General features: G+C 43.2%; 1 protein-coding gene and 1 pseudogene across 13 annotated transcripts in view; one reads left to right on the top strand and one right to left on the bottom strand.

Annotated features, from left to right (window-relative positions):
- Positions 1 to 24830, top strand: part of AFF1 (ALF transcription elongation factor 1) — a 194707-nt gene that overhangs the window by 138320 nt on the left and 31557 nt on the right. For 9 of the 13 annotated variants that reach the window (XM_051820180.2, XM_070047916.1, XM_051820177.2 and 6 more), the window contains 6 exons: positions 1577 to 1663; positions 3495 to 3531; positions 6711 to 6762; positions 19536 to 19590; positions 19714 to 19751; positions 23217 to 23373. In XM_051820180.2, coding sequence (XP_051676140.2) covers positions 1577 to 1663; positions 3495 to 3531; positions 6711 to 6762; positions 19536 to 19590; positions 19714 to 19751; positions 23217 to 23373 — 426 coding nt within the window. The remainder of the gene's footprint in view (positions 1 to 1576; positions 1664 to 3494; positions 3532 to 6710; positions 6763 to 19535; positions 19591 to 19713; positions 19752 to 23216; positions 23374 to 24830) is intronic. The other 4 variants (XM_051820179.2, XM_017347448.3, XM_070047918.1 and 1 more) reach the window with 1 other exon arrangement.
- On the bottom strand, positions 10876 to 12860 carry LOC103350809 (large ribosomal subunit protein uL10-like; annotated as a pseudogene).

A 24830-nucleotide genomic window follows, 5' to 3' on the forward strand; every position in this document is an offset into this window, starting at 1 on the left:
TCAATCCAGGTCTCCCATGGGCATCAGAGACCCGAGCACTCAAGCCGTTTGTCGGCTGCCACCTTGGCCTTGCACCAGCAGGAAACTGGATCAGAAGCAAAGGATCCAGGGCTCAAGCCAGGCTCTCCAATATGGGATGTAGGAGTCTCAATCACTGAATCAAATGTCTGCCCCTAATTTTACTTTTAAGTGAAAATTACTCGAGAAAGCCAGCATCAGTTAGGTTTCTTGTTGCTGTACAAGATCAGTCTTGCCTGTGCTGGGACTTTAACTCACAGAGTAGCAGTGGGGAAGGCAAGGGAAGAGGTGCACCAAGGTCAGAAATGACAATACTTATTGGAGCCCCACCTCCAGTTGTTGCGAGGACTGATGGCATTTCTGTGGAAATAGGCTAGCTAGCACCTTGCAAAGTGTGCTGTGCAGTTGAGGCAATACCACATGCTTTGGGGGCACCTGCTCACTAGGAGAAAGTTGCTGTTAATCATTATACGAGTTGACTAGCCAGGTCTGACACATGTGGGAAACAACTTTTTTCTTAGACCAAGAGGGCAAAGAGGCTTCTAGCCTGTACTCTGATCAACCTTTGGCTTCCTAAGGGCCTTGACCCAGGCATTTGGGACCTCATTTTTCTCATCTGTAAAATACTATGGCAGGCTGGAACTAATAATTTCCATGCCATTTTAACCCATTTAAAAAATGAGTGTCCATGCATGTATTAATGATTATTATCTGACATAATGCCATTTAAAAAATTTTTATTTATATAAAGGGAACAGATTTTGTGTATTTCACATAGTTTTAAGAGCATAATGAAACTTCCCAACTGTCCCTCCTTCCCTCTGACAATCCATTGTCTGCAAGTATTCTGCAAACCAAAATAAAATTCATGAATGCACTTGGGAGAAAAGAACTAGGGTTAACATAAGTAGGAGTATATTAATTTGTAAGTTTTAGAAATCCTGCCCTCAACCAAGAAAATAGTAAATATTAAACTTCTCTTGATTAGCAGAAAGGCAGTTTTTCAAAGCCCTTTTCCTCAACTGCTAATGTGTATCGGAGAAGGGTCAAATCCATTAAAACTCTTCCAAGTGCAACAAGTGACCTGAATTACTTGTTTGTTCAAGTCAAACAGGAAAGTTCTTCTTCCTTTGAACTTAAATAATTCCAGGAAATGCAATAAAGAAGCTGAGAGAGAAAGAATTCATTGAGTCGAGATTGCTTTTCCAGCACAACTTGTCGTTTATAGTCTTCATGGTTACATAAGCTCTGGCAATCCCGACTACAGTTTATGTGCTCTGTAACGTTCACAATGTGAAATCCATTCATGCACTGCTCTTGCTTTCTGCAGCCTGATACTTTCCAGTTCTGTGTATTGGAGATCATCAGCTTTTGAACAGAGCCCATTAAAGCAAGAGTCTTATAAAAAAAAAAAAGTCAATGAAACAGCTTCTAAAACAGATACATTTCTCATTTTCCATCAATCCAATTCAACATTAAGTGTGAAAAGTTAACTTAACTAGCAATGAATGTTCTTTTTATAATTTGCTTTTTCTTCCCTTTCCAAATCTCTTTCCAGGAAATGACCCATTCATGGCCTCCTCCTTTGACAGCAATACATACGCCTAGTACAGCTGAGCCATCCAAATTTCCTTTCCCCACAAAGGTAATTCCTTCAAAGTGTAGCAGGCACTGCACCCACGAGTTAGTGAACAGTCTGAGCTATTGCTGTGAGCCACATGGATGGAGTGTTACTTGTTCAAGTCTTTGGAGATTAGATTAAAATTACAATTAATTTAGCTTCTACCAATGCTTTACAACATTTTATTCTCCAACTTATGTGAGTAGGACCATTTAGATTTGTCCAGGGCTTATAGCTTATAAAAGCATTTAAGGCTTTCCAGTACATTCTTTCATTGGAGAGTTCTTACTTCATTTTTTTTATTTTTTGCCTTTTTTCAAGATTTATTTATCTGAAGGAGTTATAGAGAGGCAGAGAGAGAGAGAGAGAGCGACTCCCATCTGCTGGTTCACTCCCAAATGGCCGCAGTAGTGGAGCTGGGCTGATCTGGTGCCAGGAGCTTCTTCCAGGTGTCCCACGTGGGTACAGGGCCCCAAGGACTTGGGCCATCTTCTGCTGCTTTCCCAGTTCATGGCAAAGAGCTGGATTGGAAGTGGAGCAGCCAGGGCTTGAATCTGTGCCCATATGGGATGCTGGCACTGCAAGTGGTGGCTTTACTCGCTATGCCACAGGGCCGGCCCCAAGAATTCTTACTTTAGAGATGGATAACAGAAATACAAAGAACTAGGTGGAATAGATTGAGTCTGATAAACACACACATCTCATGTCTCATGCTTCCTAAGTGTTCATAGAGTTTAATATGACCAACTACATTAGTGCTGGGTTTTTAACAAGCAAAGGAGCTGCTGACTCTTGTCCCTTATATTTTTTGATCAACAGTGTATTTGAACACTGTCATTTTCCCTAATTTTGATTTGTACTTTCTTGTAACCTTCAGAATATAGAAATAACCCATTCAAATCTGTACTCTGTCCAGGCCGGTACGCATGCATATGGCTTTGTATATAAAAATACATATATATGTAGGTACACATCACACATGTGTTTATAGATACTTCTTTCCATGTTGTTACTTTCAGAAAATGTGTTCTTCATAAAACCCCAAATTTGCCACAAGTTAGATATTTTACCTGTGTTCTAATAAAAGCTATTGTGTATTTTAGGGTGATTCTTTAAAAAAAAAAAGATTTATTTATTTATCTGAAAGTCAGGGTTACACAGAAAGAGAAGGAGAGGCAGAGGCAGAGAGGTCTTCCATCTGCTGGTTGACTCCCCAGTTGGCCGCAACAGCTGGAGCTGTGCTGATCCGAAGCCAGAAGCCAAGAACTTCTTCCAGGTCTCCCATGCAGATACAGGGGCCCAAGGACTTGGGCATTCTTCCACTGCTTTCCCAGGCCATAGCAGAGAGCTGGATTGGAAGTGGAGCAGCCAGGACTCGAACTGGAGCCCATATGGGATGCCGGCACTGCAGGCAGTGGCTTTACCCGCTATGCCTCAGAGCCGGCCCCAGGGTGATTCATTGTTACTGGTTTCTAATTAAAGCATTAAATTTGTAAAAATATTTTTGTTCAACACCAAGGGAAAAATAAAGTTTAGGCAAGAACAGAAGCAACAAAAACCACTGTATGTAAAGACGAAATAAATTGGTGTTGCAACCTGTGCATCAAAAATTAAGTGAAGACTGAATAGAGGGAGAGATAGCTTTAAGGAGCATGTAGGGAAGTGTGAATTCTAGAATCTGTGTGGTGGGTAGTGTGAGTGGTCTCTGTACTAGCAACTTGGTTTTTCTATATGTCTGAAAATTTTATAAAATTTATTACCTTTCAGTATTTAAAGCTCTACAGTTTTTTTTTTTTAGATATGTGAACCTTAATATTTTTGTAACTAGAATTTGTTTTTTCATTTTTATTTCTAGGAGTCTCAGCACATTTCTTCTGCAACCCAAAACCAAAGTAAGTAAATATCCAGAATGTGAAGCATAAGTTTTTCTATGTAGTGTAAAAGCATCAGGCAAAAAGTGATCCATCGGGCTGAAGACACGGAGTTCCTCTGTCGAAAGAACAGGAATGGAGAGCAAACATAAAGCTGCTAAGTGGAACTGCAGAGAGTTCATGGATGAAAGCAAATTGCTTTGTCATTACCTCAGAGTGTTGTGACTCTGGAATTATATACAATATTAGATTGAAGTGTTTTGTGTGATTCTTGTATTTTTTGGTTAAATTTCTATAAGAAACGCAGCACAACAGCTTCTCTAGCAGTATTTGTATATATATTTGCTTTGTGACAATTTCTGACATCTTTTTATGAATTGTATAGTCCTCAAGAATTCAGGGGAAAATGGATAAAGCTAATAGAATCCAGCTTTCTCTTCAATAACAATAACCTTTTAGATCAATAAATCCTTTGTGTCCTAGCCATATAGGTAAGGCATGTCAAGTTTTACAAAGTGACTAGGATGTTTGCAGTCATTTAGTTCATCAGAATATGGCAGCAGGAATAGCTACTTGCATAGACAAAGCTAGCCCTCAGCAGGAATTATTAGCTGCCCAAGTGAGGAAGTATGATGACGTGGATGTGCAAGGTGGGCGAGGCGTGGGCACAGGTAACTCCCTAGAGGTGACTCTTCCTTCCCATCTCCTTACCTCATTCCTCTCCCTCTCTTACATTTTTTTCCCCTTTTGATTATTTTGTGGTTTGAACTGAAGAATTTGAGAAGAAAGAAGATTAGAAAAGAAGCAGAGCACCCTTCCTCTAGAACAGGGGTGGGGTGGATAAGCTAGAGAAAAATGGGAGGCTGAGAGTCAGTGCTGGCATGCAGCCTGATTTTGTACATATCATAACATTTTCCTGGGACTTTGCTGTGTCCATTCATTTATTCTGCAAGAAATAGCACACAAAATGTGAGATACTTACTATCTGACCTCTACAGAAAAGGTTTGCTGTTCCCTGCTCTAGGGATCCTGAATAAGTTCATGCAGAGTACTCCTAGCTGTAAATGCCCCAACAGAGAGAAGTAGCCGTGACTTCATTGCTACAGTATTGTGTAAATAACAAGGTAAAATGAACTGAAATTGATGGCAGTTTAGCGAGATTGTGAAATCTTTTTACCCAACATCTTGGCAGCCAACCCCAGGACAGATGTCCAGTCAAGTGGCGCAGGTCTAAAGGGGAAGCCAACTGGGCTGAGAAGAGTTGCTCTGTGGCCCTTTGCCTCCTGCTTCCCACCTTCCTCTGTCTGCCAGAGCTGCCAGCCATGCAGATTACATGCCATCTGTGGGGTCACTCATGTCTTGCCTGACTGTGAACTCTTGGTTTACAAAGAGGCTTTGATCTATCAAACTGTTTGATTTCCCCCCTTCTTAGCAAAATGTAACCTAAAGTGAACGGTTAAGGTCGTTCTTGGCCTGGGATGGTGCGTACCCTTGGCCTGTGCGGCACTGGGGCCTAATTTCTCATTATTCTGATCACATTGGTGGGTCTCCTGGAGGTACTGGCGCAACAGTGCCCCACCCTGCAGTCTTTTATGTTGCTGCCACTTTGTCACCTGGTATTCTGGTGATGGCTTAGCTTTGTGAGAATGTGATTTTGGGATCTGATTACAGGAAGTGTAGCCATGTGTTGAATGAAGAGAGCTGTGGGGTATGGATGGATAGAGCTCTGGATCCTATGGTACTGGCACATCAGTTTTGGAAGCCAAATAGGGGGAAGTGCAGGGATTTTACTTGTGTGCTGTCTCCTTACGTCCACATTTGCAAAACATGGCTGCCTAGAGATACCCAGAACTTGTAGACCATAGAACTCAGGCAAGGTGACCATGTGGAAGACCTGTGAATGGTCAAAACACTGACTTTACTCTCAGTAATTTGTAGTCCTGGTTCTCGCTTTCTAGTCTGAAGGATAGGCAGTTTGAAGATATCTGTAAGAGCTACTGCCACCATGAGGATCAAGCCATTAATTGCAAATATACAAGGCTCTCCGCTTAATGTGTGTGGGAAAGAGCAGTTACCACTGCCTAAAAGGCACCCACATTTCCTTTCTCATTTCCAGTTCTGTTTTGGTCCCCATTACCACATGTCTAGACAAATACAGCTGCCTCCAAACTGGATTTTTCAACTGTGCCTCCACAGTTAACGTTTCCTGCTCCGTCCAGGTCGCACCACGTTGCACCGCTGGATTAATTTTTCTTAGGAATCACTGTGTCATGTCCTACTTAGATCATTGAGAGTGTCATAGCCCAACAAGTCAAGCTTCCCATCCTGGCATGCAGAGATCTCTACAGCCTGATTTCTGCCCACCTTTCAGTGCTGTCCACCGCTGATTCTTCCCCAGCCTTACCCTTCCCAAGTCAGTGGTGAATTCCTCCCGCCTTCACACTTCTCTCCTTCCTGCAGGCCTTCCCCACTTCCCTGCAGCCATCTGTCAGATTTCACTCATCCTCTGTGACAGTTAGTTTTGTTCTTTCTCTAATGTGTCATCTTTGGCCATTACCAACTCATTGAGTGACCTTTCGCTGATCCCCAGGATAGTGAGTTTATGCAATTGATTTGTGTACTTATCTCACACTGCCTAAGGCAGTAGATACTTGTGGGTCTCTTTCATGTCTGTCAGTCAGCTGTGACCTCATTGAGGACAGAGCCTGAAAGACTTCCACATACTGGTATCTACTAGGCAGTCTGCTAGTAGGTTTTAAGGGAATAAGGGAATGAGTTGAGTGTACAAAGGATTGGATAATGGGACTAGCAGTAGGTGGGAGAGCACAGTCAACCAGGGACAGAGGAGTCACACCAAATCCCCCATAAATGCGAGGAGTCTGATCAGATTGGAGCTGTGAGCAGCCCTGTCATTGGTGCTCCATGTGAACCGCCATCAGCTGTCACCAAGGACAACAAAGTCTCCCCGGCATGCTGCAAGCACTGTTTTTGAAGGTGGTTTTGGTCTATGGACGAAAAGGAGCCTAAGTGTTGGATTGCAGTGGTGAGACTGCACCAGGAGTAATGTACAGCACTCTGTGTGGCAGAGTGTATACTAAGTGTTTAGTTAAAAGGAGAGAGGCAAAAAAGGGAGCTTCTGAATGCCAGCCTCATAAATATGTGTCATTGTATGGCTCTGATAATGTTTCCCTCCCCTACAGAACAATATGAGACATCTTCAAAAACCCACCCTACTTCTCAGCAGGGGACATCGTAAGTAAAATTCTTTTGTTTGTTAAAAACTTATAACATGACATTGTAGTTTCCTGTGTAAATCCATTGCTTGCCCTTTTTTTTCTACTTTCAAGTAATGACACTCATAAAAATGCTGCTGCAGTATAAAGGAAGAAATTGAACCACATTTATATGTGTTTGGATTAAGCTCTCTTGTTGAGGTTTTGTGCATCCTAGGAGAGTTTGCTAAAGGGTTTTCTGAAAAAAAAAAAAAGGTTTTTGAGGCATTGTTTTCATATTAATTGTGCAAATGTACAGTCTTGAATAGCTTTGCTTTTCTTAAGGGAGTTTTTGGGGATGTGCACAATTTAAGATTTTATGCCGCTTTTTTGGCCTAGTTTTATGAAAAAGGAGAAAGTCCTATTGCTCAGCTATTCTTTATTAAGTCCAGATACATTTTAGGTATGGAAAATTTCAGACAGCATATTAAAGATTTTTGAATCAGCGTTTTGACCCAATTTGTCATTTCTTGATGGCATTGAACTGTTACTTCTTTACCTTCTTACAAGTAGAAGTGGTGTGGTAGTGGTGGTTAGGAGCTAAGTCAGGAAGCCATTCTCTCTGGGAGTATCTCATTACTCACCAGTGCTGCCTGGTGCTACTCTTAGAGACTTGGCTCTGGAGTTCAAGTTCCAGCTTGCTTTTCTCCTCTCCCCCCGTCCCCCTTAAAGGATTTGTTTTATTTATTTGAAAGGCAGAGTTACACAGAGAAGGAAATCTTCCATCTACTAGTTCACTCCCAAATGGCTACAGCAGCCAGGGTTGGGCCAGACTGCAGCCAGGAGCTTCACTGGGTCTCCCACATGGGTGCGCGATATTCACCTGATTTCCCAGGTGTATTAGCAGGGAGCTGAATCAGATGTGGAGCAGTCTGGACTTGAAGTGGCACCCTTATAGGATGCTGGCATTGCAGGTGGCGGCTTTACCCACTATGCCATAACGCCTGCACCTACCTGGCTTGCTTCTCTTTTTAGGTACATTGTTTGTTCCTTGGATTGCATGTTTTATGTAAAAACTGTGTAGTTGGACTGAAGCAGTTATTTTATCTTCTTGCCATGACTGAATGTGTGACCTAGTTATAGGCATTGTTTGCTGAGGCCAGCTCCTTGATGCAGTTCACTTTCATTTCCCCATAGCGAAATGAGAGGGAAATGAATGGCTTTTTGTGATCCTAATGTATTTTATTTGTGAAACTGATACTTAAGGAGTTTCAGTTTTTAGCATTCTTTATTGGCAAAAACATGCAAAGTTAGATCAGTTTTCCCCTCCACTTTTCTTTCACCTTTCTCTCTCTCTTGCTTTTGCCCTCTTTCAAAGATTTGTTTGGGGCCAGCATTGTGGCTTAGTAGGCTGAGCCTCCACCTGGGTGCCAGCATCCCATATGTGTGCTGATTCATGTCCTGGCTGTTGCTCTTCTGATCCAGCTCTCTGCTTATGGCCTGGGAAAGCAGTGGAAGATGGCCCAAATGCTTGGATCCCTGCACCTGTGTTGAAAACCCGGAAGAAGCTCCTGGCTTCGGATTGGCCCAGCTCTGGATGTTGTGGCCATCTGGGGGAGTGAACCAGGAGGTGGAAGACCTTTCTGTGTGTCTCTCTCTGTAACTCTTATGTCTCAAATAAGTGAATTTTAAAAAATAATAATTTTTAAAAGATTTATGCATGTATTTATTTATTACAGAGAGAGAGATTTTCCACCTGCTGGCCCACTCCCCAGATGGCCTTAGTAGCCAGTTCTGGGCCAGGCAAAAGCCAGGAGCCAGGAACTTCATCCAAGTCTCCCACGTGGGTGTAGGGGCCCAAGCACTTGGGCCATCACTGCTGCCCTCCCAGGCTCATTAGCAGGGAGATTTATTAGATTTGGAGCAGCTTCTGGGACTCAAACTGGCCCCTGTGTGGGATGCTGGCATCGCAGGTCCAGCTTTACCTACTATGCCACAATGTCAGCCTCTCCCTTTTCTCTTATTACTACTCTTAAATTATTTTTTAAAAGATTTTTATTTTATTTATTTGAAAGGCAGAGTTACACAGAGAGAGGGGTCTTCTGTCTGCTGGTTTACCTCCCAAATGGCCACAACTGCTGGGGCTGGGCGAGGCCGAAGCCAGGAGCTTCTTCCAAGTCTCCCACGTGGATGCAGGGGCCCAAGGAATGACTTTTTTTTAACATTTATTTGAAAAGCAGATTCTCATTCTCCCTGTAGTACCTCCACCCCTACCCCCTACCTCTTTCTGGCTCTCCTTCTCTATAACTCTGCCTTTGAAATAAATGTTAAAAAACAAGGAAGAATGGAAGGGTCTTAATACGCAGAGTTCTCATTCAAAAGCTTCTCTTTAATAAGAAAAATTCTTTGAAAATGCTCACAGTCTTTTAATTCCATGTTCCTGCACACTTTTTAAGGCCCCCTTGTGTCTCATCCAATGTTTTCTTTATGAAATCGAAATGTGGATGTATACATTTATCTAGAAAAGAGTATTCACACTGATAATACATTTAGCGAATGGGTGTGAGTGGGTGCCTAACAGGTCAGGAGAAGGAAAAGTATCAGGACAGAAGGTAACACTGGAGCTGATGGAGGGATTTCGCACTTGCGTGGGGATGCGGCTGGTGGAAGTGCCAATGTGAAATGGAACTCTGGAAAAAGGGAATTGCTGTTATGAACTTATTTTTAATGGAGATGAAAGGAAAGTGAAGTCCCAGTTAATCTGTGAAGTGCCATCATTATTCAGATTTAGTATGACAAAGCTCTTAGTGTTAGCAGGCTAATTTGATCTAGTGCCAGTGTTAGGGTTCTTTCACATAAAGCTAAGTTATTTGAGTGGCACATGAAGTGCCAGGAGTATATTCTAATACACTTGAATGTCAGAGCAAATTGTTAATTAAAGGGTCATTTGTACTTTGGATTGAAAAATCAGTTTAGGTCTTAATACTGTATCTCTCAGAGTTGCTAGGAGTTCGAAATCCTTGGGAAAGTAGAGTGGCATATGAAAGGGTGAGAGAAAGGCCCAGGAGTATGTCTGTGAGCGGTGTGTGTAGCTTTTTTCATCTGTCAGCCTTGGGTTGGGAGACTGGTTGAGGTGGAAGAATGCAGATGTGAAAGAAGCAAATGCAGTTTTCATCTCTGTCATTTAAGCTGTGGTTAGTTCCCAGATATCTGAGTTCCTCCTTCAAAGCTCGGGCAGGTAACTGATTAGCTAGCTAGGGGGTTAGCCCCGTGCCCTTAATTCTAGGGGAGGATATATTCATTTAAGGGCTTCTGGCTTTAGAATTCTCTATTCCATGGAGTTTTTAGGGCAAAGTATAAAGTAGTTCCTTTCCTTATACAGTTATTATGTCCCTTTATATAATTGTGGATACTTCTTTCTGTGCCATTTCTGTTTATTGGTGTCAGCGCATTTGTCAGCCTCTCAAAAGGGATGATATGTTAATAATTTAGACATTATAATGCAGTATATTTGTATTATCTTAGCCAACTTGCTTCTCTCTTCCTTACCCTGAAATTGCCAAGTTCTTACAAAACGTTGCCTCCTGTATTTGCTTATTTTTTTTTGCCTCTGACATCATTAGCACTTACTTACAATTAAAGGTAGAAATTAGTTGTTAACAGTAAATTTGAAATTGTTATTAATTAAGAGGAAGGTTTCTTTGTTTTTGTTATTTTTAAGACTTATTTGTTTATTTGAAAAGCAGAGAGACAGAAATCTCCCATCCTTTGGTTTACTCCTCAAATGGCAGCATCAGCTGTATCTAGGCCAGGCCAAACCCAGGAGCCAGGAGCTGCTTCCAGGTCTCCCCTGTGGGTGGCAGTGAGCCAGTCACTTGGGCCATCTTCTGCTTTCCCAGGCACATTAGCTGGGAGCTAGATTGGAAGTGGAGAAGCCAGGACTACAGCAGCACTCCAATATGGGATGCTGTGTCAGAAGCAGGGGCCTAATCCACTGTGCCAGAACACCGGCCCTGCAAAGGTTCTTTTGAAATGAATGAAGGAGTTTTTAAGTATTTTGATGAAGTGCTAAGGAAGACTGTTCTATCAGTTTATTGTAATATGAATCATCACATCAGGACGTAAGTATTGGTTGAAATGTCCTAGATTTAAGTCTGAAGAGATAATTTTTTAGAGAGATAAGTCTTTATTTCCTTGTTTCACAAATAAAGCTGCTTTTGCTGGTCGAAGAGACCAGATCCCACATCTTCATCCGACTCTTCTGACTCTTCCTTGGCCTCCACCTTGGCTGGGGCTGCGGTAGCAGCCGCAGGGGCAGCAGTGCTGGCTGCAGCCACAAATGCAGATGGATCAGCCAGGAAGGCCTTGACCTTTTCAGCAAGTGGGAAGGTGTACTCAGTCTCCACAGATAAAGCCAGAACGCGCTTGTACCCATTGATGATAGAATGGGGTACTGATGCAACAGTCGGATAACCGGTCTGCAGACACACGCTGGCAACGTTGCGGACACCCTCCAGGAAGCGCGAGTGCAGGGCTTCCTCAGTGATGTCCAGCACTTCGGGGTTGTAGATGCTGCCACTGTCAAACACCTGCTGGATGATCAGCCCAAACGAGAAGGGCCAGATGTTCAGCGTATTCAGCTGTGTGGTTTCACTGGCTCCCACTTTGTCTCCAGTCTGTATCAGCTGCACGTCACTTAGGATTCCAACGGTGCTCCTGGAGATTTTAGTGGTGATGCCCAAAGCCTGGACAAGGAGGTCTTCTCGGGCCCCAGACCAATGTTCTGAGTTGGCACAGTGACCTCACAGGGGGCAGTGACACCAGCATGGGCAGCAGCCGGCACCTTACTGGCCAGCAGCATATCCCTGATCTCAGTGAGGTCCTCCTAGGTAAACACAAAGCCCACATTTCCCCGGATATGAGACAGGAGCTTCTCCAGGGCAGGGTTGTTTTCCAGATGCCTCGGATGGCCTCGCACATCGTGGTGTTCTTGCCCATCAGCACTACGGCCTTCCCTCGGAGTGACGTGCAGATCTGCCGCTCTGCTTGGAGCCCACGTTGTCTGCTCCCACAGTGAAGCATTTTGGATAATCATCCAGAAGTTGGATGATGTTAAGGAAGTGGTTGGACTTCCCGGTCGCCTTGTCTTCCCTGGCATCATATGATGGTGGGTCAGGGATTGCCACGTGGGGTTTAAAGACGATGTCACTTTCACGAGGACACCTGGCAAGAGAAGGGCAGTGCTTTACTTGTGCCAATCATTTTGCCTAAGGAAATTTTTTTCTCCTATGTTATTTTTAAATGTTAGCTTAGACTATGTGAAGGTGTTTTGCCTGGAATCATTTATTTCAATGCAGTGTTCACTTGAAGTACTATCTGTTGATAAAGAATGTGGAAGAAATAACCTATATGTGCAACACTTATAAATTGTTTGTCATTGAGATCCTGTCCCCATCCTTGTTCACAGTTCTCCTGAAAACAAGACACACTTATTTGCAGATGTACGTTACAACTTCAGCATCACAGAACATTCCTAATAATACTTCTCAGGCTGAAAGCCTGGGGTGTTGGAAAAGGATGCACTACACTGAGATCTCTTGTGAGGCAGTGTTTATCTTCACATTTTATGGAAGTTCCTGCTAGCGCCTTTCGGAAGGGAAATGAGTTTCAGTTTATGTTCTGCCAAAGAAAAACTATCATCGCCCTTGAACATGCATCTAACCCAAATGCTAGACATACTCTGGGTTTGGCTCTAGGAGCGTGGGGCTATTGCAGATAGTTGCCTCCATCTATCCCTTCCATATCTCACTTTTGAACATGTGCTGGGGGCTTAGTGGTATGTTAGGTACTTGCGGTAGTCAATAAGGTTATGTCTTTGTCTTGAACATTTTGGATCTAAATGCAGCTTGCTTATGATATGGAACAAGGTGATGGGATAGTGATAGGGCTGGGGGCCAGAGTTTTGGGGGAGGTGCAGTCAGGAGAGGTCTCTCAGAGCAGACAACATTTGACCTGGAACCTGAGTGATGAGAAGAAGGCAGGGGCTCCTTGTCACCTTCGCAGGTACTTGCAGTGTGCAGCAGGTCTGAATTCAGCCACTTGTAACTCCTCTGAGGCAGCTACTTTGAAGGAGTTCATTTGCATATGTGAAACCTGGTTTTAGTAGAGCTCCTAAGGGTCTATTAAAGCTTCATTTTTAAAATCATAACTGCTAATTTACTACAGTTAAGTGGCTCTAGACTAATTTAAACATGGACTGAATGATTGAATAAGATGTTTTAATTCACCAAGAATCTGCTAGCCCTAAGGGCAGGTTGTTCATTTCATCCTCCCTGGGATGTTGAATTATTAAACTAACAAGGTGTGGTCTGCTCTCACAAGAACGTTCGTGCTCCTGCGCTCAGCACCACCCCTGCCCACCCCCACCTTGCCTAGACCTTCTAGAACCCTTTCCCTACCGGCGCTCCACACGCGCATGGGTCCACTTTCCCTTCTGGCCACTTGGCCACCTCCCTGTTTTCTAAACCCCAGTTACTCCCCATGGCACTTGCATAACCCACAGCCCTGTTTCTCCTTCATCCCTTTACTCTGCCATGGACTTGTGTACCATGGAGAAAGTTAATGTTGGAGTCTGTCTCCTGCCTCTAGAATATAAACATCAAAGGCTAGAATGTTTTATTTTCTGCTCAAACTTGATTCCATGGAGGTCTACAGCAGTGCCTGGCATATAGTAAATGCTTAAAATAAATGCGGAAGGGGCCGGCGCCGTGGCTCACTAGGCTAATCCTCCGCCTTGCGGCGCTGGCACACCGGGTTCTAGTCCCAGTCGGGGTGCCGGATTCTGTCCCGGTTGCCCCTCTTCCAGGCCAGCTCTCTGCTGTGGCCAGGGAGTGCAGTGGAGGATGGCTCAAGTCCTTGGGCCCTGCACCCCATGGGAGACCAGGAGAAGCACCTGGCTCCTGCCTTCGGATCAGCGTGGTGCGCCGGCCGCAGCGCGCCGGCCGCGGCGGCCATTGGAGGGTGAACCAACGGCAAAGGAAGACCTTTCTCTCTGTCTCTCTCTCTCTCACTGTCCACTCTGCCTGTCAAAAAAAAAAAAAAAAAAATCCGGAAGGAAAGATCTTACAGACTTGATTGAACATCTACAAGCTCTATTTATAGACATGATTTTATGTAGTAAGTTTTCTGGATTTTGTTTCTGGTTCAAGAAGTGTCACCTTTGTGTTTGTATCTTGCCATACCAATTGATTTTATTTTTATTCATTTAACTTTGGGTTGTTCCTCAGCTATATTCTTACAACTTTTCTCGTTTGACCTCAAAAAGTCTTCACTTCATCTATAGAGCTTAATACTTTTTTATACCCATAGCAACAGTTTTTACCTTATCAGCCAATTACCTCTTTTACTAAAATAAGGCAGGTTAGAGACTCAATTTCCTCTCTGTCTTGTTAGCCATATCTCCCAAAGACAGTCTGTCCCTGAATTTCACTGTTCTTAGCTTTGGAGAGTTTATGTTGTGCTACAGCTGCTTAAGAGGTGCTACTTTACTTTCTTTCTCTCTCTCTTTTTTTTTTTTTTTTTTAAGGATTTTTATATATGTATTTGAGAGGTAGAGTTACAGACAGTGAGAAGGAGAAACAGAGAGAAATGTCTTCTGTCCATTGGTTCACTCCCCAAATGGCCACAATGGCCGGAGCTGCACCGATCCGAAGCCAGGAGCCAGCTGCTTCTTCCCAGTATCCATGTGGGTGCAAGGCCCAAGGACTTGGGCCATCTTCTGTTTTCCCAGACTACAGCAGAGAACTGGATTGGAAGAGGAGCAGCGAGGATAAGAACCTACGCCCATATGGGATGCAAGCGCTGCTGGCGGAGGATTAACCTACTGCGCCACAGCACCAGCTGCTATACTTTTTCCTTTGTTGTATGCCAAGTCCCCTTCATGATTTGGAAGCTCCCATCATATTCTCTCTCTTTCTCTATCCTTCTTTATTTGAAAGGTTTGAGTTAGAGAGGGAGAGACGACTGTTCCAGCCACTGAACCACTCCCCCAAAACAGGACTGGGCCAGGCCAGAGACAGGAGCTTCTTCTGGGTCTCTCACGTGGGTGCAGGGGCCCAAAGTCTTGGGCCATCTTTTGCTTTCCCAGGCCATAGCAGTGAGCCGGATCAGAAGTGGAGCAACCAAGACTTGAACTGGCGCCCATCTGGGATGCTGGCACTGCAGGTGACGGCTTTACCTGCTATGCCACGCTCCGGCCCACTCTCCATCATCTCTTATGTAGTATTTGCACTCCTTATTTCTGCCATGTATCAAAAAAGGAATCAAAGCCTGATTGAATGTCTCTCCTTTGGCACCCACCCCCTGCACTCCTTTGCCCATTCTATCCACATATTCATTTCAAGTGTGTGGCATTATGTTCCACAGGCTTGTTAGAGGCTTCTGAAAAACATTGCTTTTCTTGTCATTTTAAACATACCTAATTCTATGATTTTGGCTTATTAATAACTAGTGTGGTCTTGCCTTTGCTTGCTTGTTCTCAAAATGATCGTATGAAAATGTGAAGCCAAAAAATAATTTAAACAATTTGGGGGCTCTGAATTGAGGTGTTGCAGAATAGTGGCACTGAAAGCTTTGGTCAAGTCCAATACTGAGATGTGAAACGAAATGAAGACTTGTCTGTGTGTGTCTTCACACAGTAACAGTTGTGCTGACTCCCTGAAACATGCCTGCCAGAACCTGCACTTGGCTCTCTAAGCTACAGCAGCTGCCTAAAGAATGCATTGGGACAAAGGGTTGGAGGATTGTTTAACCTTTGGGGAAAAAGTTTACCTAACCAATAATGTAGCATGTGGTTAAACCTACATCATAGTTCAAAGAATTGCCTTACCTGAGCAATTTGACTTCCTTTGAACAGTGCCAAAGGTGGCCATAGGCTTTGAAATAACTGTTTTGCCTTGGAGTTTTGAAATGAAATTAGTTACTTGACCACTTAAAGTATGTAAGATTTAAACGTGGTTTATTTTCATAAGGTAAAACAGTATATTTGTGTTTTTTTTTTTGTTTTTTTGTTTTTTTTTTTTTTTCCCCAGCAAGATAGCTATTGTTTTGTTTTAAATCCAGGTCTTTCTCTTAGTGGGTTCTGGAACTTAGATTTAATCGCATCTGTTACGTTTTGTCACCACTGTGTCTCACACTGGCCAGAACAAGGGCATCTCCTTTAACATGGAATGGATTGTGAATCCAGGCTCCTTCATGATCTTAAGCATGTTAGTGGCCATTTTCTTCTTCTTCTTCTTTTTTAAAGCTTTTATTTAATGAGTGCGTTTTTCAAAGGAATATAGTGGTTCTTTCCGCAATATCCACCCTCTCACCCCAGCTCCCATCCAACCTCCACACCTTCTCCCATCGCCTTCTTCATTATGGTTTATTTTTAGTTTAATTGTACATACAGAGGACCAACTCTATTGAGGGCATAGTCATAGGCAGCACTTGGGGCTGTGAGTACAGGCAGTGCCTCTAGCATTCGGATCACATAGTGAACACAGCTCTAGGATATGGTTACTTGGCAAAGACAGTGCTGTTCATTTAGCCAGCTTTGTAGGGTTCCTGCCAAGTTCTAGAGGAAGACTTTGAAGGTAGAAATGGCTTGATCCTGCTCCACAAAAGTTCATGGTTGAGGAGGAGAAGGCACAGTCCAGCCTTCTGTTCCCTTGATGTAGGTTTTAGTGATCTGAATGGGACTAGATTGAAGAGATTTTGATTCTTTGTTATGGGGTGCAGAGGTGCTCAACCAGGTATGCTGTGGTCTGTCTCCTCATTCTTCACATCTTAGTACCAGTTCTTCACATGCAGTATGTGCTTGACCTTGGATGTAATTTCTGGGGGACTTGCAATGTACTTCAGCTAATTTCATAAAAATGTTTCCTTCTCTCAAAAGCCTTCACATATCATCAAACTTCATTTTCCTCAACTGTTTGAGGAATTTTTAAAAATTAATGGCATCCATGATTAACTTTCTATACTAGCAAAACTTATTATTTTTAAGTAACTCATAAAACATTGCTGATCAAAAATCTCTGAAAAGCCCTCCTTCTTCCCCCAATACCATGCTGGTTTATGTTAAAGTCACTGGAAGTTTCTGTTGTTACTTGTCTGAGTCAGCAAACGTTGACAAAATATCTGTGTCTGCTGTGTAAGTCCCAGTATATCCCAAGTAGTAAATTTTGTTTGACCCCACTGGATTCTTTTTGAGTGCTAATTGTAGATATGTTCCCGACTCTTCCTTCAGAGGTCACTCTCTTTAGGTCCTGAATAGCTTTTGTACCTGTGGTCATATTTTGTTTCTGTCAGCATAAGTCTCTGAATGGGAAATTTTCAGAATCTCAGACAGCATTTTCATGGCACCTGTTATTCCCAAAGAGTAAGTAGAGCCTAGAATTAGAACAGTGTAGTCATGGAAGTAAGACATTCAGAAGCTCAGTGAAAAGGAGCGGGGAGTTTTAATCCTCTGTTTGCAACATGGGTTACATGATCATTGATGTTACCAGAATTTAAGGCATGTCAGTTTTATAAAAAAAAAAAAAATCCAGTGACTAAGAAAACAGAGCCATTTACTATAGTTTGTCGGCGAACACACTTTGCTAGATTTCTTTGGGGGCGGTGTGAGGGCTGTGTTGTACCTTAGGGTAATTCCAAAGATGTGTCTTCTGTGGTTGTGTGTACACAGCCTCACCACCATTTAGCAGTTAAGCCCATTGAATGGCTTTCTTGTGCACCATTACGCTTATCGACTGCTGGGTCCTATGCCTGAAGGTGGATTTCAAGCCTCTATAAAATACAATTTAGTTTCTGTCAGATAAACACAGAGCAAGGCCTGCGTTTACACAGTAGCTAACAGCTTTCATTTTATTTAGAAACTTATCAAAGGATGATTTCAGTACATTTGTTGGTAAAAGTAGTTCCTTGGCAGAATTAGCACATTGCATGTAGGCGGTCATTTAGGAAAGAGCCAATTTTTATCATTTATTTTCATTAGCAAATACAGTGATTTTTACCAAGATTTCCCAAAATAAACATGCCTGCTTACTTCAGCGCTAGGTGGTGACTTTGCTGTAAACATTGTTGGTCAGACTATTGCAGAGGTATTTTTAGAAATTCTGAAGGGTTTTGACTTCCAATAAAAAAGGTTTAGCGTATCAGTAATACTGCAGCAGCTATTTTTCTTTCCAGTTTTATTTATAGTGTTTCCTCAAGTAATCATGCTCAAGATATCTGAGGGCCATGGGAGAGTGTAGTTACTGATTTCTACTATTGAAATTTGAGCATCTCCATAGAAAGTTAGGGGTGGCAGGTGTTAATGTCTAAGAAAACATGTACAGAAAGTTTGAGGAAGTGAGCTGACTTTTCCCCACCAGAATGGTAAACATGCTGTCTAGACAACATTATCTTTTGTATAAGAGTACTTCATAAACTTTGTGGAAAGTGGATTTACTCGATAAATTTATTTTGGTACAGAATGTTTGAACTTCATGCATAGTTTTTTCATAATACATGTTTTCCACAAGCATTTTTATTTACTTAATTTTTGAAAAGATTTACTTATTTTGAAAGTCTGGCCAGGTCAAACTAGGAGCCTAGAACACAATTTGGACCTCCCATGTGGGTGGCAGGTACTCGAGTACTTGAGCCATCACCTGCTGTCAGGACTTGAACCCAGGCGCTCAGATATGGTGTGTGGGCATTTTAAATGCTGCCAGAGGTCCCCTCCCTTTGTGAACTTTTTGAAAGCTCCTCATTTGCATGGTTTTCACATTTTTTTTGCATGAAAATTAGCTTTTAATTCTATTTCCTATAAACTTTTTTTTTTTTTTTTTTGGACAGGCAGAGTGGACAGTGAGAGAGAGAGAGAGAGAGGTCTTTGCCCTTGGTTCACCCTCCAATAGCCGCCGTGGCCGGCGCACAGCGCTGATCCGAAGCCAGGAGCCAGGTACTTATCCTGGTCTCCCATGGGGTGCAGGGCCCAAGGACTTGGGCCATCCTCCACTGCACTCCCTGGCCACAGTAGAGAGCTGGCCTGGAAGAGGGGCAACCGGGACAGAATCCGGCACCCCGACCGGGACTAGAACCCGGTGTGCCAGCGCCGCAAGGCGGAGGATTAGCCTAGTGAGCCGCGGCGCCGGCCTCCTATAAACTTTTTGAAGTATACTTGTATTTCTGTGTTTCCCATTGATTAGTGTTCTTAGAAAAGAGAATACATTTTTGCCTGTGAAAAATACTGTCCAAAGATCGTTATTAAGATGACTGTTCTATTACAGTTCCTTGATAGCTTCTTATATCTCACTGTGTATTTATTTCTTGCATAGTGCTTTTTATGTGCCTGGCACTATCCTATGTGCTTAATGAATAGTCCTCATTTATCATTCACTCATTTAATGGTTAATCGTTTACTCCAGTTCACCTACAAACTGTAAAAAAAAAGAAAAAAGTTTGAGCGTGTTGCGTTGTGTGTGTGTGGATGCTGGCCTCATGGTTAGGGCTCTGACTCTAGTGGGGTGACAGCAGATGTTTGCCTAGTGGATGGTTCTGCTTCAATGCTCAGACCATGGGAAGGACTGAGTTCAGAGCTGCTAAGGGCCTTTGAACTGGACTGGCTCCTTTGTCATCCTGTCATTTCCACAGAAGTAAAACACTTGATGCAATCACCCACCCTGCCCCTCTCTTGATATCCTTGAACATAGTCTATTCATATGCAGTTAGCAAAGTTGCTGGAAATTATTTCAAGTCTTACGCTGTGTCTGTCCCTGCCCATTCCAGCATGCTTGAAGATGACCTTCAGCTCAGCGACAGTGAGGACAGTGACAGTGAACAAGTAAGCTTCGGACATCCCATCGTTCCAGGAATCCTTTTAAATCCATCTGGTATATCTGAGCTGCTTATCCTAATATGTTTTTTGTTCTTTTTCTGGTCCTCCTTCCTTTTTGTGAACACCTAGACCCCAGAGAAGCCGCCTTCCTCAGCCGCACCTCCAAGGTATGTGTGCCAGTTTCCCTCAAGTTGTACGGAACATTTGCGTTGTTTTACCAACCAGATGTGGAGAAAAAACAAAACCTTAGCACCCTTAGTTTCTTCATGGGGAAGGAGATAGAGGACCACAGTTAAAGGAAAGTACAGTTTAATATTTTGGAAGCTTAAATTAACTAAAGAGTAGTTGTTAACGCTAAAAACATGATATGGTCTGTGCCAACTGACTTTACCAGTTTGAATGTTAAAAAATTTTGAGAGTTTAAAAGTGAACTTAAAGCACAATTTATTATCAGTTTTGTATAACCAGAATTTGAATAGTTAGACTGAAGAGCCCTATGTTTTAAACAAGTTGACAGGTTTGCTGTGAGTTTTAAAGATTTATTTATTTGAAGAGCAGAGTAACCAAGAGAGAGAGAGAAAGATCTTCCATTTGCTGGTTCATTCCCCATAAGCTTGCAACAACCAGGACTTGAGGCCAGACCAAAGCCAGAAGCCGGGAACTCCATCTGAGTCACCCACAGCTTGCTATTTTTTTTTTTTTTAAGATTTCTTATTTAAATTTTAAAGGCAGGATGAGAGAGAGCAAGATCTTCCATCTGCTGGTTCACTCCCCAAGTGACCACATAGCAAGGGCTGGGCCAGGTTGAAACCAGGAGCCTGGAACTCCATCCAGGTCTTCCACGTGGGTGGCAGTGGCCAAGTACTTGGGCTGTCTTCTGCTTTTTCAGCGCATTAGCAGGGCCCTGGATTGGAAGCAGAGCAGCTGGGGCTTGAACCAGAGCTCATATGGGATGCTGGCATCATAGGCTACGGCCTAACCTGCTGCGCCACGATTTACTATGTTTTTAAAAACTGAATAGCTGAATCATTTCTAGAACTTGTTTTTCACTGTACCTTGTTTTTTTTTTTTAAGAGTTACAGGACTTTAATTGTTTCAGCTGCTTTTGAACCTGCAAGTTGTTTTTGTGTGATGGAAAATGGTACTGTTTTAATTTTGTAAACAAGCCAGCCATCTTTTAGGAAATATGTTACTATAGTGTTGGTAAACAAAAACTTTTTGAGCTATTATTTTTCTTCTAAGTTTAGTTATTTTATGTGCAAGCTACCTGCCTTTCATAGATAAAGTGATTTTATTCCATTGAGACTTGCTCATTCCTTTAGAGATGGTAAAAACCCAGGGATCATATAACTTGATGTTATCGTTAATGTGGAGGGAGCCCATGTAATAATAAAAAGCCTTATGGATTTGTACGGTTGGCTTCTATATTCTGTTTCTTTAGGAATTTCTGGTGCATCATGGCTGTTCATAAAATATAACAAAGTAGCCTAACTTTAAAGTGAAAGCAAAGGGAAACGCCCTGGTGAGGATGACCGAAGGGCAGTGGTAACACTGAAAGTGCGTCCATGATGAGCCTCCCTGGTTTGATTTCAGTCACAGGTGTGAAAGGGCTCACATACTTGAGCGTGCATTTTTCCTGAGGAAATTATGTGGTGATATGGTATGCTTGTGTTAGAATTACTTCAACTAGGCCGGCGCCGCGGCTCATTAGGCTAATCCTCCGCCTTGCGGCGCCGGCACACTGGGTTCTAGTCCCGATCGGGGTGCCGGATTCTATCCCAGTTGTCCCTCTTCCAGGCCAGCTCTCTGCTGTGGCCCGGGAAGGCAGTGGAGGATGGCCCAAGTGCTTGGGCCCTGCACCCCATGGGAGACCAGGATAAGCACCTGGCTCCTGCCATCGGATCAGCGCTGTGCGCCGGCCACAGTGGCCATTGGAGGGTGAACCAACGGCAAAAGGAAGACCTTTCTCTCTGTCTCTCTCGCAGTGTGAGCAGCATATATTTTCTCACTGACCTGAAGTCATTGCCTTTTTTTTTTTTTTTTAAGGAATACAAATTTCATAAATACAACTTTGGGAATATAATTATTCTTCCCACCATACCCGCCCTCCCAACCACACTTCCAACCTTCCTCCTTCTCCCCTTCCCAGTCCCATTTTCCATTAAGATTCATTTTCAATGAACTTTGTACACAGAAGACCAACTCTGTACTAAGTAAAGATTTCAACAGTTTGCACACACAAGAAAACTGAGAACTAGTTTTACAGTTAACTCTTGTAAGTCATTGAGGACAGAGGTCCTGCATGGGGAGTTAATGCACAGTGACTCCTGTTGTTAATTTAACAATTAATACTCATGAATGATGTCAGTGACCACACAAGGCTCTTGACTTGAGCTACCTAGGCTGTGGAAGCCTTTTGAATCCACAAACTCCCTCAGTATTTAGACAAGGCCATAAGCAAAGTGGACGTTCTCTCCTCCCTTTAGAGAAAAGTCCATCCTTCTTTGATGGCCGCTTCTTTCTGCTTGGATCTCACAGAGATCCTTCATGTAGAACATCTTTTGCCACAGTATCTTGATTGCCTTGTTCTTACAGCTTGGAGTAGTTATCTCTACTTTGCTGATATTTGACCTTCCAAAGGATCACCGTTTATATTCAGCGATCCTTGTTTACCATGTGGTTAATTCTCTCATACAGAGAATCTAGGGAAATTACAATTTTTGAAAGATTTATTTATTTATTTATTTGAAAGGTAGAGTTACAGAGAAGCAGAGAGAGAGAAAGTCTTCCATCTGCTGGTCCACTTCCCAGATGGCCGCAATGGCCAGAGCTGGGCTGATCCAAAGCCAGGAACCAAGAGCCTCCTCTGGGTCTCCCACTTGGGTGCAAGGGCCCTAGGACTTGGGCCACCCTCCACTGCTTTCCCAGGCCACAGGAGTGAGCTGGATCGGAAGTAGAGTTCTGGGACTCGAACTGGCGCCCATATGGGATGCTGGCACTGCAGGAGGCTGTCCTACCCACTATGCCACAGTGCCGGTCTGAGATTGTAATTTTGTGGCGTTCCTTTTGTAACTTAATTTCTATAGGTTATCTATAGCAGCGGTCAGCAAACTTAAAGTTCTAAGCTGCAAGTACTGTATAACTCATGGGCCATTAAGTTGCAGCTCCCCTACTCAGCTTTTGTAACTTACAAAAGCAGGCATAGACTATATACGAGAGGAGGATGGGTGTAGGTGTGTTCTAATAAAACTCTACTTAGAAAGACAGCCCAGCCACCCCAGGCCCTGGCTCACCAACCTGCAAGATAAAGCACCCAGCATCTACCTTACCTGTGTACCGTGCACTTCTGCCTTACATTACACTTGGTTTGTCCTTCAGGGTAACAATCCACACGTTTCTTTTTTCTGTAGTTATCTGGTGAACTGTTTTAAAAAGTGTTGTTTTGTTTTGTTTTGTTTTGTTGCTGTGTTTTAAAACACTGTAGGCCTCTCCTGTGGCTGATAGGACAGTTTAGTTGTGTTAGGTAATACTGACCCCTTCCTTTCCAGTAGCAAGAAAATGAGCAGGGGATGGTAAGTGGGAAGGAATCCACCTCGCAGGGTGTCTAATTTTATCTTCTGGTTGCTTTGCAGTGCTCCCCAGTCGCTTCCACAGCCAGTGGCATCAGCACATTCCAGTAGTGCCGAGTCGGAGAGCAGCAGTGACTCGGACAGCTCCTCAGACTCGGAGAGTGAGAGCAGTTCCAGTGACAGCGAAGAGAATGAGCCCCTTGAAACCCCGGCTCCAGAGGTACCGTGCCCCCCTGGAGAAGGCCATCCAAGGTGGCAGCATTCTGTCTTCTGCGCCAGAGTCTGTGCTGTGGGCCCGGACGTCCCCGGGACTGAGCAGTCCTTGCCCCGGCGCAGTGCTCTCCTGCCCCTGCTCTGCTGTGCCTAATTCTGACCAACCCTTGGTCGTGGAAATCCGGGAGAGGTGTCTGCTGTCTCCTGTTCGAAATGATAGGTTCTTCTCTGAAAGAAAACTCATTGAGAATGTCTGCACATCATTTTCTCTTCCTGTCTTTTGAGAAAGAAATCCTGTTTTCAGTAGGCTAGCATTTTAATATTAATGAGTTTTTTTGGGGAGGGATGAAATTCAGGATGCATGAATTAAAGCAAAAGGGTTGCGCTTGATTTAGCAGAGGGCAGGAACATGAACTCAAAATAAGTCATCAGGAGTTCTATTTTTGGATCACTAAAAGCCATGCATTATATTGATGGCAAAGTGATTTTGCCAGGGCCCCATGTGGAACAGGGAGATCTGTGTTTCCTGTCACCCATGCCAAGGAGATTCTGTGAATAGGAGCAAACCCGTGACACTGAACCTCTCATACCCTAAATTTATCCACAGAATTTATGCTATTTACTGGATTGTTGAGCACAGAACAAGTAACAAGGTTACCAAATAGCCTCAAAATTTGGATATTAGCGTAAAAATTATACAGGGTAGAAGTGCTACTGAAAAGGGAAAGCATTCTCGTTTCCTTTCTGTGAATGAGAGCGGCTGCATAGAGGAGATTATTCTGCACATTTAAGAAGAGAACACCAGGAAATCGAGGCTTTCTGATTTAAAAAGCATCAGATTTTTCTCTGCCCCTGCTGTGGAGAACACAAGCAGTCCCACCAGAGCCTTACCTGACTGCTCTGGTGATTCACGTAGGCAGACGGGAGAGCCTGGAGTGCATGAAATGGGTGTCATTTTTTGCTTGATGTGTATCTATGTCTGGCACAGTGAAGGTGCCAGTATTTTTTGGAATGAGTGGAAATGGCTTCACATTAAGTGCAGTTGACGTGCCTTCTGCATTTTAGAAACCACTCTGTTCCTAGGGCTCTTTGTTTCATTGTATGAAGCTAATTGCAGTTGAAATAATTTTTCTATGCCTGCAGGACAAGGATGGTGAATATGCAGTGCCCACAGACTGTGTGATGTTCACTGTCGTCAAGACCTCCTCTTTATGTGTCATTGTATTCAGATAGAAAAATCTCTAGACTTGATAGGTCACTGATCTCTGAAGGCCAATTCAGTTATTTAGTAAAATTCAACTCCAGTAAAATGGAAATGGTACAGTTTTGACTGAATAGTTGAAAGTTACAACAAAATGTTAATCTTGGTGTTTGTAATTATTAGATGTAGTTACGTCCTACTGCTCTACGAGTTAGTGGATCAAGACCTCTTCAGTGTAAAATAATGCTCCCATCTTTATTTTT

The sequence above is a fragment of the Oryctolagus cuniculus genome, chromosome 8, assembly GCF_964237555.1.
Source record: "Oryctolagus cuniculus chromosome 8, mOryCun1.1, whole genome shotgun sequence".
Lineage (NCBI taxonomy): Eukaryota > Metazoa > Chordata > Mammalia > Lagomorpha > Leporidae > Oryctolagus > Oryctolagus cuniculus.